We start from the raw sequence: 14478 nt of genomic DNA on the forward strand, positions 1-14478 counted from the left end.
TCTCAGAAACCTGAACTTTTAGTCATGTTTGTTATTGACACAAGCTAGCATACCAGGAAAGTACTAATCGAGTGTTTCATATACTCACCCCCATTACTCACATTTTTCCCAGCTGAACAAATTCTGAATTACATATAGTATTATATAATAGGTTTGTTTGGGATTTAGATGAGAAAAGCAGCATCTCTGGCATTTCTCACCAAGTACAGCAACTAGCCACAATACTAAATGCTTTCATCATGTTTAGAAATACAGCCAAGAGCAAGGCTTTCTAATAACCCTGTGTTATTTTACTTATTTGAAAGATGGTTGCAGCCACATACAGTAGATCTGTATCTGTAGATTACGTCAAGTAACTTCTGACAAGCACCACAGCTCTCCCTGTAAATGTTACCAGTCTACCAGAAAAGAAAACATTCAGTTTTAAATCATGCCTGTTGTTGTTTTAGAAAAGGAGGCATAAATTAAATGCGGCAGACATTAATGCCAAAGATACATGTCTAGCAATACTGTTATTGCTGCCTAGCAACTAGGAAGAAGGGAGTGTGTGGAGGAAGAAAGTCATGGATGAATCGGACTTTGGCCACCCGAAACTAAAAACAATTTTATCACACTGCACTACATCTTCTCTCAAGAGCATTTATTTAGAAAAGAGAGATAAGTGAGACAAAGTTTTCAAGCAACTCTCCTCCAATCTCCAACCCCCAGCAGCATTAACATAGAGCACTGAAGAACTGTGGAGTGAGCGAGACAGGCCAGACTGGCACAAACATAGGTTTCACTTAGTTACTTTCCATGTGGTGCTTATGTACTTCTATTTAAAATACAGTGCACTGCATAGATTGATTTATTTTTAAGGAAGTAGACTATTAGTTTATCTCTGAATAAACACTACATTATTTTGGTTTAGACAATACAATTATTTTCCCCTCAGAGATGAGGCAATAGCGTTATTGCTCCATCAGAGCATCAGTTCACAAACTCCCATGTGTTCCATTCCTTCCCAAAAACATCTAGAAGTCTAATTTCATCTATTGCTTTTCTTACTGGTGGAAATAAGAAGACCCTTCTGTTTGTAATGAACAACGGTTCAGGTAACTATCTAAAAAGCAAGCCCACCAGAACAGATTATCTAATACCTTACATTTTATATAAACTAAGTATTTTCAAATAGGGACCATTTATACTTTTTAATTTCAGGTGAAAAGTTAGACATTTTTTCTTATAATATCCTCACTCAGAAACTGGCAACTTCACCACACTAGAGCCAGCATGGAGTTACAATCACTACTAGTGCAGAAAATAAACAAAAGTATCCAAAGTAGTTTTGGAATTTGGTTTCTCAATTGGAGTTGTATTGTTATAACTGCAATTGAAGTTATGATACGATAACACCATGAGACAAGAAGTTTATTAAAACATGTATTAGAACACACACTAGAGAAGTGGGAAAGAATTGATGGATCTTACCTCTGTCCAAAGAGGCCTTGTTTAAGACAAGAGCATCTTCGATATCGTAACCGCTGTAGCTCATCACAGCGACTGTGGCATTCTGTCCAGCAGGCAGCTTTTCAAAATCTATCAGTTCAATTGTTTTTGTTTTCACCATTGGCTTCTGTGGATAGGCTAGAAGATACATAAGAGTATCTATCCTGTTTCTCTGATTGTATCCGATGGTACCTGTAAGAGAAAAACAGAAGTGTGTGAACACTGGTGAGTTCCCTAGAAATGTTTTGGCTGGAAACCTACCAAAATGCCAACCAACTAAAAGGACAAAATGAGGAATTTAGTCTAATGATAGAAATTCTTCAAGAGAAGGAGGAAAAAATAAGAGACTGAACCAAAAAACCCTTTACATTATTATATATAAATAAAGATGTAAGTGGCTTATACAACCTTCCAAGAATTAATTATTTTTGCTTAAACAGGGAAAACCTAAGCATCAAGACCAAAAGAATAACAGCAAAAGAAAACAAACTTAGGTTCTATATGACTGAATGCAACTAAGATTTCTTTTTCCATCATGACACTGAATATCAGTGCAAGTATGAAGTTTACTTCTATTGTTCCAATAACCATAGGGTTTTTTTAGAGAGCTGAACTTGGGTTCCATAGACCTCATCCAAAATTTCACAGGAATTAATAGAAAGACTCCCATTCAGTTTAAGAGGAACCACGGATCAAATTCTGCATCTTCCACATCATATTTCCTTCCTTTTTCTGGGCAATAATTAGTTCAACAGCAGCCTGTGTTAGAATGTCACAGAGCATGAACAAAGCATACAGTTAGCAGCAGCCAAGACTGATTTACTTTCTGAAATTAGAGGCATCATTGCTAGAAAGACTACAGTAGAAGTTCACTCACAATATATTTGTCTTTTTACATGAAATTAATTTTAAATTTACGGTTCAGAACTCAATCCTTTGTATAGACCTCCCAGCTTGAGACTGAAATTTTTGGGCCCTGTCCCATCAGACTGCCAAAGTGTCTGCTGAAATCTGAGGAAAAAAATAATTAACACCCAGCAGGGAAACATAAACTGTTGTGTAGCAGAACAAAAGTTAAGGCAATCGTATGTTATTAGAGTTTGCTGCACCAGGACTATGCTACGTCTCTAAGCAATTAAGAAATTACAGTCTGAAAAGCTAAAGTTTTAAGTACTAAATATTCTGCAGTACTTGTGCTTAGGAGGTAAGTCTTTGACAAACTTTCTGTTTTCTCCTGCAACTTCAGAGGCTGGCTGCTCTCAAGGAAAGATCAAAGCAACCAGCGTATAATGAAGACTTTACACAACCAGAATCTAGTACAGCTGAACACAAATCTGCTCTCTAGGGGAGGCTAAGTCACATTATATACATATCTACTTCTAATTTCCAAATGTCTGCATTTAAATAAAATCTCTAGAAAATCAAGTATCTAAAACCAAGCAGCATCATGGGCAGTTCCACAGATCTACTCTCACCCTAGCACTAATCTCTCTCTCCTAAATCACCAGAGGTGTACGGCTTCCCAAGATGAGAACAGGAAGATCGCTTGACAGATAGTTTCTGAAAATAAACTGCTGTCAGTGTTTCTTACATGTTTGGACTTTCCTTGGTTCTAGAAAGTGGATCTGAAGCCATGGGCACAGCATTTATAAATGGAAAGGAAGATCTGGTGGACTTGCCGGGCTTTACTTGTCTCTTGCTTTTGGCAGTCGCTTTTCTGTATTTTTCTCAGAGAAGGAAATTAATCATCCCTGAGCAGTATCTTCTGTCCCCAGAAAGAAGGCAACCTGGCAGGGCCTGGATTCATCAACACTGAAGACCAGACACTCCCAGTCATACCCTGCAAGGCCCACCTTCTGAAGGCCCTATTCCTTTTTATATTCCCTTAGCTTAAGTACGAGACATTGTTTCATCTTAGGAATTTCATGGATAGGTAGATTTTACTGTTGTTGAGAGAGAGATTTCCTGAGCATCCCACACCATTTTCAAAATGCCTGCCATTTTTTCCTCTTCTTAGATGCTTATATATACTGTACTTGCTATGGTTCACTTGTTAGGGATGCCAAGATGAAGTCCAGAGCACCTGAACTAAACCTGTCCCTCATAACCCAGCAACTATCTGTCCTTCAAAACCCAGCAACTACCTGTGGACATCCCTGATACATCACGGATTGTAGATGACACTTTTACATATTTTGGGTGATGCAAACTGTTTCTCTTTCAGATGGCTCATGTATTTCAAAGTTGCTATTTTTATCAGAGGTTCAGACAAGCCAAACAGTTTGTATCAGAACAGGAGTCATGAGCAAGTGACATGACTGAGATTTTCAGCTTCAATAATAAACTGTATTCAGGCAATTCTTCAGGAGCCAAATGTTGAATCACATCAAATGGAAAATGTATACACATATATCTATGATATATGAATGATAGCAGGAAAGAAACTGGCTAGAGGATGATTCAAGAACACAGGTGAAACAGATCACCCAAAAAGCATGCCGCACCTCAGCGATATTGGTCTTAATTGCTATGATTTAAAGGTTATACAAATAACACCTTCTCTAGACTGGTGGAACAAACCACAGCCTTAAATTACAATCTGCTTATTTAAAATTAAGCAGCTGCTCTTTTCTTCTGAGGACTGGTGTGTGAGGACAAGACCTCTGTGTAGGTGTTGAAATGAAGGAAGTCCCTAGCTTTATTTCTGTTTTCTCTCCAGAAGAGCAGAGCCCTTGTTTACTTCAGCCAAACAGCCAAGCAAAAGTAAAGTATAATTAAAGTTCACCATAACAAACCCTGCTTACAATGACCCACATTTATAATTATCCCAACAGCAAGAACCAATTATTTTTTTCTCATTGATAATTAGCCTTGTTTAAAGTAAAACAGACAAGGTTGAACTGGATAAAACAATGATAATTTTCTTGCTTTTCTCAGCACTTGGCATATTGTGAATGCACGTGTGCATTCTTTCCTTTATCCCATTTTTGACAGGTTTTTTTTTTTCTTCTAAAGTATCATTTTATCATTCTCCAGACTGCAGTAATCACTATGAAAAGGCAATCTATTGATATTTAGCATAAATAGGATATTGTTATTTTGATGCAGAAAGTTTTGAGAACTCACCAGAACAAACAAACAGCTAAAATAAGCATTTATCCAGTTTTCTGGTCTATTACTTACAGCAACATTAAACTCTAGAATCAAAATTAACAAGGATACAGAAATCAATCTACTTCAGATATGAGCCAAAAGGAGTATTACTGCACATGCCAAGAAAAGAACTGCTGTACTTCCGTATTTTCTTTGATTTCACCACAGATTTTCTACTATTCTGTCATTTCACATGAGCACAAACCAAGATAGAAAGAAGTACAGTTTTAAACACTGCACTGAACCTTGTGGAGAGGGCTCCAACCCAGAGAGATCTTCACAGTACACATATTACGTGATATGGATGTTCAGCATTTGAAGTATTCTTTTCACTGTAGAAAGGTTACAAAGTCAGCTCAAATGATTACGGGTAACCTGGGGGAAGCAGCCCGGCTCATTTCTGTCTCTGCACTTCGGTGCCTGCTACGAGGGAGGGAGACCGTGCCGCAAAGCACACGCACCGCTCCTCAAAGAGCAGGGGCAGAACCGAGCCCTGCTCACAACACACCCAGGTCCAGCTGTGATATCCTGCAACAGTTTTCCTTTGATATTTGTTTCAATTCTCTGCCAATAAGATAGTTGTACGAAATTTGGAGGAACTTCAGATCTGGGCCTAGTGTCAAGCTTTTCACAACTGTCAAAACCCAGCAACCTCCAGCACTCGGTTTCTTGAAGCACATTTGTCTTCTCAACTCAATTTTAACGTATTCAGCTGGTTACAGCACAAGGCAAAGCAGTGCAGCAAGAGCTTTGCTATTTCACATAAGCCAAGCAGAACATCCACAACGTGAGGGGTTGGGGTTTATATCAAAAAATTGCTTCAACATAAGCCTCTGCAACAAAGCTCTTACCCACCTACCACCCTCTCCCCAAATACTTTCAGCTCTTTTTCAGGTTAAACTAATAACTAACACTCCTTTCCTTACTCAAGAGTCACATTATGACATTTGGGTTGAAACTGCGGCGCGCAGTTGGGCTCTGAGTGTACAGCTTGCTTTGTGTACCCACACTGCCGCTTTCCCAGATGCGCATGTCCATGTGCAATATGGTGGATTACCAGCAGGAACATGTGTGTGTTTTCATTTCTTACGTTAGGCTTTTGTACAATGCTTCACAGTCACAGAGGTACAGTGTGTAAAACAGACTGATCTATGTCTTAACAGAACTGAAAAGCTCCAATTAATTTTTTTTCTCTGATTTTAGGGGTCTTTGATACTCTTCAACATTATTCTAACAACACATGGAATGCAAACAGTACAGTCTCTTGTATTTTAATCTTAAATACTTCTCAGATTTTAAGCTACAACTGTTCACTTTGCACTGAAATGTCAACATTCAAGTGAGGTCCTTGCAGCTGCTGTTGTATTTGCCACCTAATCATAACTTCCCCTCCGTCTTACAGTTCAACCTGCAACATATGGCAAGTTCTCTATGCCAAACCAGAGGGATTTCATTTCAATTTCATTTTGCTGAAACCCAGTTTGCTCGCTAAATGCAGCCCAAGTCCTCCAACAAGATGAATCATTCTGCCCATGAAACGGAGGTATTTTTCAGGGCATTTAATGTTATCCTGCAGAAACCCTACTGTTTTAATACCCAACACTTGTCAGGGATACCGGGTTACAGACTCCACTGAAGCTCTGATGTTTACTTTCCATTTACTTGTGCTTTCACACCTTTCCCTAGCTTCAAGAAAGAGCAAAGACTGTCCAACACTGCCAGCACAGCCTTGTGATGTGGGCAGAGGGGGTCAGTGTTGAGTAGCACAAAGGCTCTCCCTTCCCCTTCTGAGCTCCGAGGCTCCCTCCATGTCCCCAGGTTTTGACAGCAGAGGGAATGACACAGTGGACTTGGACATGAGACTTTCCACATGACAATGCTGGACCAAAAGCTACTCTGCAATTTCAAGATGGGGAAAGGAAGCAAGAAGGGTGAATGGTTATGTAAGGGTGGGGGGGCTGAAGCACTACATCACATCTATTCACAAATACAAACTGAAAAAAAATAGGTGTCCTGTTTCAGGAATATCATCTAGGTCTCATTTGATCAGGAAGTGCAGAGAAACATCTTTTATGCCCCTACACATTGCCACTTAGGATGGCTTTTTTAAAAAGTAGTTATTACAAAAAGTTTCAGGTGTTTGCATATACTTCAGAGCGAGCAAAATATAGTTCAGGTCATGTGCCAACTTTTAAAATGTACTTTTATCTAGCTGCTTATTCTTTGAGTCAGGTGTTTTGTCATAACAAACCGAAACAAAGGCTTTTTTTATTGCTCAAGATATTCAATGGCTTTTGTGTTCCTAGCGTCAGCAGGAACGTCAGAGGATTGTATCCAAGGAGCTAAATGTGCAAGACCTAGGGTCAAAGCAGCTGAATACACCAACCTCAGAAAACACAGACAATGAATTGCAAATGACACTCAAAACAAAACGGGAAAAAAACCTTCACACAGAAAACTACAAAAGAACTCCACAGATACTGAATTGGCTTTCTGTACACACTGATCCTGCTTAACTGTGTGTGGTAACTAACCAAACTTTCTGAGACTAATAGTCATAAAATAGAGACTCGGGGGTGGGGGCAAGATAATGGGATGGGGGAGAACTGTAAGGAAAAAGATTGCAAAGATTGCATCACTCCTCTGCTTTTTTTCTTTCTTTATTTTTTTTAAATTTAAAGGGAGAACATGCATCTGTTCCTATTTTCTGCTATTCTGATGTGCTGAACGTAACAGTTCAGCACAAGGCAGTTACTTTCCTATTAATTCTGCTGGAGAAGTTCGACAAAAGGTTCAGTGTTTCAGTTTTGAACACGCAGCACAAAACAATTGGTTTAGTAAACCTAACAGAAGTGGTAGTTTTTTCATGACACTGAGTTTTCTACTGTAGCTCTCAACTTCTGGGCAAGCCATCAACACAAGACATAAAACTAGCACGTAGAGCACAAGTCTGAATACAGCTGTCTGAACTGATGTACTACTGGTCAGGTTCTTCTTGGGACTCGCTTTGGCTTGATCCTGGGCTATATGACTTGGATGCTTTAATGCTAGTTTATCTGTGCATTAAAAGAAGAATTAGAACTTACCTGATGTCAATTATGCACAACAGCAAATGTACAAAGTGGTTGGTTTCCAATGGCCAGCTATCACATTTCTAACAAGACTTATTAAGTGACCAGGAAGTTAATTTCATTTCAGTTACTTTGCTGAGAGGCTGTAACGTGCAGCCTTCACCCCAAACCAAAAAAGCTCAGAATCTAAACTATGGCTGCAGGAAGTGTTCAATGAATTAAGCACTCTTTCCCATTTTGATTCCTCTTATTTGCTAATGTAAACGTAGCTAGCTATTTATTTACTTACTTATTTATTCTTAGGGCACCTAACTCAGCTATTCAGGGAATTCTCCTCTCTCCATGCTCCTCCACCTCGCTCTGTGAGAACACTTTTTACCACTTTTTGTCTGGAACCCCCAGCACACTGCACCATAAAGGGGGAAAAAACCCCACCCTGTCCATTCTGCAGCTACACTGAAAACTTGAAAGTCATGACAATTATAAAAACAAACCCCAATCCACAAAAAAGCAAAGGTGTCCCAGTTTCTCCAATTTTAATTTTCAATATTAAGATCTGCACATATGGTCTGCATTAAGTAAAACTGACTGGTACTTTTTTTATTTTATTTTTTTTCCAATTTTCAGAAGTAAATTCTTAAAGAAGTGCTCTTTTCCTCTTCCTGGCAAAGCTTTCAAATAAGGAAAAAAATTCTCTTTGTCACTGTTGTCAAACACCTTCAAAAACTACACAGTACTCAAAAAAAGAATTAAAAAAAGTCTTACCCATTGCTTGTTTCCCCATGGCACACTGGTAAGTGTTTCTTGGAGACTGGTTGTGGTGAGGATATGGAATCAGCCCAGCACAGACACCAAGAAGAGTGAAAGGCTCAATCTCCAAATGCGTTGTCTCTCTTAAAAGAAAAAGTACCAATTACAGCAGCCTTGTGAGTAAACATTTTAACTAGAATTTATTTAATGTAGTAGTATCTCACAATACTTCAATTCTCTTCAATAAAATATAAGCCATTAGGACCTCAAAATACAGATTTCACTGTGACTATGGGATTTTTATTTAAAAAAAAAAAAAGAAAAAAAGCGTAGTTTTAGTTTTCTAAGGTCAGTTATATAACACCAGTTTGAGAGAAAACATCTGAGTCGAAACCAGTTCCAGTGCCATAGGTGATGTGGCACAATAAAACACGGAACTACATACACATTTTTCAGAAAGGGTATTCAACACAAGTATTTTAACAATGAGGTCAATCCTACTTCAACCAAGGCTGCAGCAGATGAAGATCCTAGTATCTTATGATGTATTCCACAATGCTAATGAGACACCTTCAAATTTTACAGAGCAGTTCGATTTCTGGAAGTCAGAATGTCACTGCCAGAAATGGGCCCAAGAAAGGAAGGCATCCTCGTGAGTTTGAAAATCAGAGTTACAAATGAGTAAGGAAGAAATTGAACGCGTTAAACAGAGTCAAATCCTCCAAAGAAAACCCCTTAATTGGATTGGAAAGGTAAAGAGAGGATACTATAGCCAAAAGAAGCCTACATTACAAAAGCAGGAATGTTAATAGGATACAATCCACTATTGTGAAGAATCAGTTGTATTACCAGAACAAGTTGTACCAACATGGTGGCACCATTTAAAATGCAAGATGATCAGCTGGGGAAATGGGGTACACAAAACGACTATTCAGGATGTAGGGAATATCATTGCTAAACACAAGGAGCAATGTGCTCATGCTGTGGAAGCTCAGATACTTATGGCACAATTAGCTACAAGCACTAATGCTAAACTCAACACAAGCATCTCTCTCAAACCTTTTGGAAGTTACTGTGGAGTCATTTCCTCACAGTAGTCCATCTAAACCATCCATTTCCTCACTGCGTCCTCCTGTTTCTGACCAAACAGTGATTCCATGTGATATGCTCCCGTTAATCTCCCCAGCTGAGTCAGGTGTTCTGTAATTTCAGCTCTGGTGCTTTGCAGAAGTTATTTAATTTTGGCATACATGACAGAAATTGTGTGAGCTCTTCCTTGCTGAACGTGCTGCTTTTGGCTGGGATGGAGATAATTTTCTTCTTATTGTCTGGTATGGGGCTGTTTGAGATTTGTGCTGGAAACAGTGTTGATAATTCAGGGATGGTTTAGTTACCACTGAGCAGTGCTTACAGATAGCCAAGGCCTTTGCTGCTCCTCACACCACCCCACCAGTGAGCAGGCTGGGGGTGCACAAGGAGTTGGGAGGGGGCACAGCTGGGACAGCTGACCCCAACTGACCAAAGGGATACCCCATACTCTGTGATGCCAGTATATAAAGGAAGAGAGTGGACATTCAGAGTGATGACATTTGTTTTCCCAAGTAATGGTTACATGTGATGGAGCCCTGCATTCCCAGAGATAGCTGAACACCTGCCTGATGGTGGCAAGTGGTAATGGAATTCCTTGTGGTGTTTGCTTGTGTGCATGTGGCTTTTGCTTTACCTATGAAACTGTGTTTATCTCAGCCCAGGAGTTTTCTCGCTTTTACCCTTCTGATTCTCTCCCCCATCCAACAGGGGCAAGTGAGTGAGCAACTGTGCGGGCGTAGCTGCTGGCTGGGGTTAAACAACACCATTTAGGTATACAGAAGCTAGCAAAGAGCATGCAAAGCAATTTCTTAAAGCAATAAATTCTTCAAAAGCCTGAGCAGGAGCAATACAATTTAATTAGCAGAGTTAATGCATTTCATTTGGCAAAGGTTAAAAACAAATGAAGGTCTCATCCAACTCCACTGAAACCAACGATGTATTTCTACTGGGTTCCATGAGCACTTGACCAGCACTAAGCATTACATGGAAATAACTTCTAACATCTTACACCCAGCCTGGTGTTGTCAGAGAAACATTAAAAAAAAAGTAAAAAGATATGAGGACTTAAAAGATTAAAATAATGCTTTCTTAAAGGTAGGCTCTTTAATCACAGTCACAAGACAGAGAGAAAAACCAAACCACCAGGTGCTTCATATATGTGGGAAACACAATCAAGGGACCTTGACAGGCTTGAGAGGTGGGCCAACAGGAACTGCACGAAGCTCAACAAGGCCAAGTGGAAGATTCTGCACATGGGTCAGGGTAATCCCAAGCACAACTGCAAGCTGAGCTGAGAACGGATTGAGAGCAGTCCTCAGGAGAAGGACTTGGGGGTGTTGGTGGGCAAGAACCTCAACCTGAGCTGGCAATGCATGCTTAGCACCCAGATAGCCAGCTGTATTCTGGGCTGCATCAAAAGAAGTGTGACCAGCAGGTCAAGGGAGGTGATTCTGTCCCTCTACTCTGTTCTCATGAGACTCTACCTGGAGTACTGCATCCAGTCTGGGGTCCTCACTACAAGAAAGACATGGAGCTGCTGGAGCAAGTCCAACCCCACAAGGGGGTTACAGCATTGTTAAAAGGAAGAGCAACTGATCTACCTGGAATTGTGCAAAGTATTTGACACTGTCCTGTATGACATACCTGTTTCTAAATTACAGACACATGGATTTGACAGATGGGCCACTCGGTGGACAAGAAATTAGCTGAATGGTCACACTCAAAGAATTGTGGTCAATGGCTTGATATAAGCAAGTCCAGAGGAGGGCCACAAAGATGATCAGAGGGCTGGAGTACCTCTTCTGTGAAAACAGGCTGAAAGAGTTGGGCTTGTTCAATCTGGAGAAGAGAAGGCTCCAGGAAGATCTTACAGCAGCCCTCCAATACCTAAAAGGGCCAGCAAGAAATCTGGAGAGGGACTGTTTACAAGGGCATGATAGGACAAGGGGTAGTGGTGTTAAGCTGAAGACCAGTAAATTTAGATTAGAGGAAATTCTTTACTATGAGGATGGTGACATACTGCAACAGATTGTTCAGACAAGCTGTGGATGCCCCGTCCTAGTGTCCAAGGCCAGGTTGGATGGGGCTTTGGACAACCTGGACCAGTGGAGGGTGTCCCTGTTGATGGTGGTGGGGTAGAACTAGATGATCCCTGAGGTCCCTTCCAACCCAAACCAGTATATGATTCTATGACCTTTCTAAATGAAAATCACCGATAAGGAATGGGTGTAACATATGTGGATACACAGAATGATACTGAAATTTTTATCAGGGCCTATTACACATTCAAAACTCAAAGGGAAGGTCTTGTTCTGATACATCAGACATTTACTGTATGCTGGTTGTCTAGGGTCCCTCTACAGCCATAAGAGATTTTTCCAAATGAAAACCATTAATATGCTTGCATTTCAGAATCACCCCATTCAAGTTTTTCCCTGTAACAGTATTTTGAATGCATACTTACTTATTGATTGTATGCTCATATAATGCAATGTTACAGTCATTTTCTTCATTCACATCCAAATATTCAACAAGGCCTTCATGCAGGAAATCTTCAAAGTTTCTGTGGTTAAATTAAACAGTTACACTAGAAGTACTGTCTTGTCTTTATTTTTCAAAAATAAAAATACATAATATATATATGGAAGAAATGTAACATGTAGAAGTTAAACTAGAGAAATACTTTTACATTAGAAGAAGTTCTAAGCTATTTTCATATTTAAAGAAAACTGTATTTCTTGAAATTAATCCCCTTGCCCATTCACTGCTTCACACAGTCTGACTGACCAATGTTACTTATTTGAACAATCAAATAAAGTCTTCCTCAGTATCGCTATAAATGGAGGCAAATATAAGGGTAATCTAGTAGATTTCGGTGATGTTTTTGTAAAGTTTAAAGCTAAATTTAAATGCTTTTGTGTCAGTGTGCTTTTTTTAAACACTGAAACCAAGAATTTGCAAGGAGTTTCAAAACTAATTCCAAATGTGCCTAGTTCTGGGTGGTCAAGTTGATATTCCTTTGAAGTGTTGGATTTTTCATTCAGGAGAAGGATGAAACTGCCTTGGGCCTTCCACTTGCAGAAAGATGAGGCTCTGAGGTGTAGTTATTCTGTATGATCACCAAATTCACAGCAGTAAGAAATAAGACCACCAGGCTTAATTAACTTTAACCAGAAAACCTTGAATCACTGATTATTAATTTATATATAGCTAACCTCAAGACTGACTGAAGTATTTCTGCACAATATTTAATTAGCAAAGATTAATATGCTCCACTTGAAATGTGTACCTGTATCCCTGAGCCAGTTCTTCCATATGCTTGTTTGTAACTGCAGGTTTTTGCTTCTTGACAATTATGTAGGGTCTACAATTAAAAAAATAAATTAAGAAATACCTAGGCAGGTAACTTAGGTAAGTTAATTTACACTTATAGTAAAAACTCTATCTATGCACAACCTAGTTTATAAGCCACTTTTATAATTTGTCCAGTTTTAACTGATACAATCATTAATTATTCAGACCTTGGTTTGATACACAGATATCCTGTACTGACATATTATTTATCAAGTACCCAAAAAGTGTACAAGAGAAATGAATGTTTCAATTTTGAGGAGGAAGCTTCCCTGCCTGCCCGCCCCACATCCCCCCCCCCCCCCGCCCTGGCCCCAAATGTTTAACATTTTATAAGTTTTACCTTATCTTGATGGCTTTAAAATTTCCTAATCTATAAAGCTAAGAACAGCATTAAGTTCTATGGTTACTGCAGGGACTTGACCCAACACTGAGTTTGTGCTTAAGTGTCCACATGCAAGAATGCATTTTGCTGTAACTTACATGATGTAAAGCACAGGCATTTACTATGGGTGACCTCAGGTGAATCCATAAATTTCAACAGCACATGGATCTCTGAGGGCTTCCTTACACCAAGAAAACACTGACACAAAGGATGGCATGCAAGAATGATACGTCAAGGGCTGTTGCTATTTGGACAAGTTCCTCTTATAAAGAGCAGCAAATAGCTACAAGATACTTGTGGAGTCCCCTCTGAAGTCTAAATAATTGTTTGAAGACTAATGAGCGCTTTTAAATGGTTAATGGGGGTATCAGAATAACTGCAGGATGGGGGGCAGGAGTGACACAAAGCAAACTTCTGGAAATCCAGATGATTTCACTTGCCTCTATTTTACAAATTAGAAGATTTGCTGCCTCTCCACACCTGCAGAACAGCCAGTATTAGCCCCCTCTGGAAAAGTGATGTCTCTGCCAATGAACATGCCTCTTGATGAGGTATAATTAACTAATGGTTTGTAACTGTACTACTTTGGAGCCTCTGCCTTGCCTCAAACTGCTTTCAACATGCTCTGAGATTCAATTAATGAATACGGTGGAATGCCAATGTACAGTTGTGACTGCTGCTGCTTTGAAGTATGCACAGAATATGCACACAGCTACTCAGTGCTAAAATATGTGTATATTTATGAACTCATTCTGCCTCTCCCAGTCTCTGATTTGTTCATCTTTTATGCTTGTTGCTTGGGCCTGGAGATGTTTTACTTGTACATAACACAGCACAGTGCTGTCATAATCTGACCAGAATCTCTAGCCTCTACTATTGATCAACCCAACATTCTGTCTCAAAATATTGTTACGTTCCACTTTCTCATTTTGCCTTCCTCTCTGACATGCCCTCCAAGGACATAGGATGTTACTAGAATTGCCAATCAGGTTGATTTTAACTCACCTCCCTTTTTCTTTTATTTCTTTAAAAAGAAACATTTTGTTTTGACTTTTGTTTACAAAAATTTATTTAAGACTTATTTGGTTGGTTTGGGGTTTGTTGGGGTTTTTTTAAGTTGCTTGACTATACAGTAAGTTTCTCAGATCTGTGCATTTTGAATGAGGGCCATTTAAAGAGAAATGCTCAAGT

The 14478-nt window shown here is 39.4% G+C and overlaps 1 protein-coding gene across 1 annotated transcript in view; it reads right to left on the minus strand.

Annotated features, from left to right (window-relative positions):
- POLR3B (RNA polymerase III subunit B) overlaps nucleotides 1–14478 on the minus strand; it is a gene marked incomplete at its 5' end in the record, with an annotated part of 76569 nt that overhangs the window by 26607 nt on the left and 35484 nt on the right. Inside the window, 4 exons of the mRNA XM_084261208.1 lie at nucleotides 1471–1680; nucleotides 8478–8605; nucleotides 12016–12114; nucleotides 12841–12915. Of these exons, the coding sequence (XP_084117334.1) occupies nucleotides 1471–1680; nucleotides 8478–8605; nucleotides 12016–12114; nucleotides 12841–12915 (512 nt within the window). The remainder of the gene's footprint in view (nucleotides 1–1470; nucleotides 1681–8477; nucleotides 8606–12015; nucleotides 12115–12840; nucleotides 12916–14478) is intronic.

The sequence above is a fragment of the Gallinula chloropus genome (genome assembly GCF_964237585.1).
Source record: "Gallinula chloropus genome assembly, chromosome: 1".
Lineage (NCBI taxonomy): Eukaryota > Metazoa > Chordata > Aves > Gruiformes > Rallidae > Gallinula > Gallinula chloropus.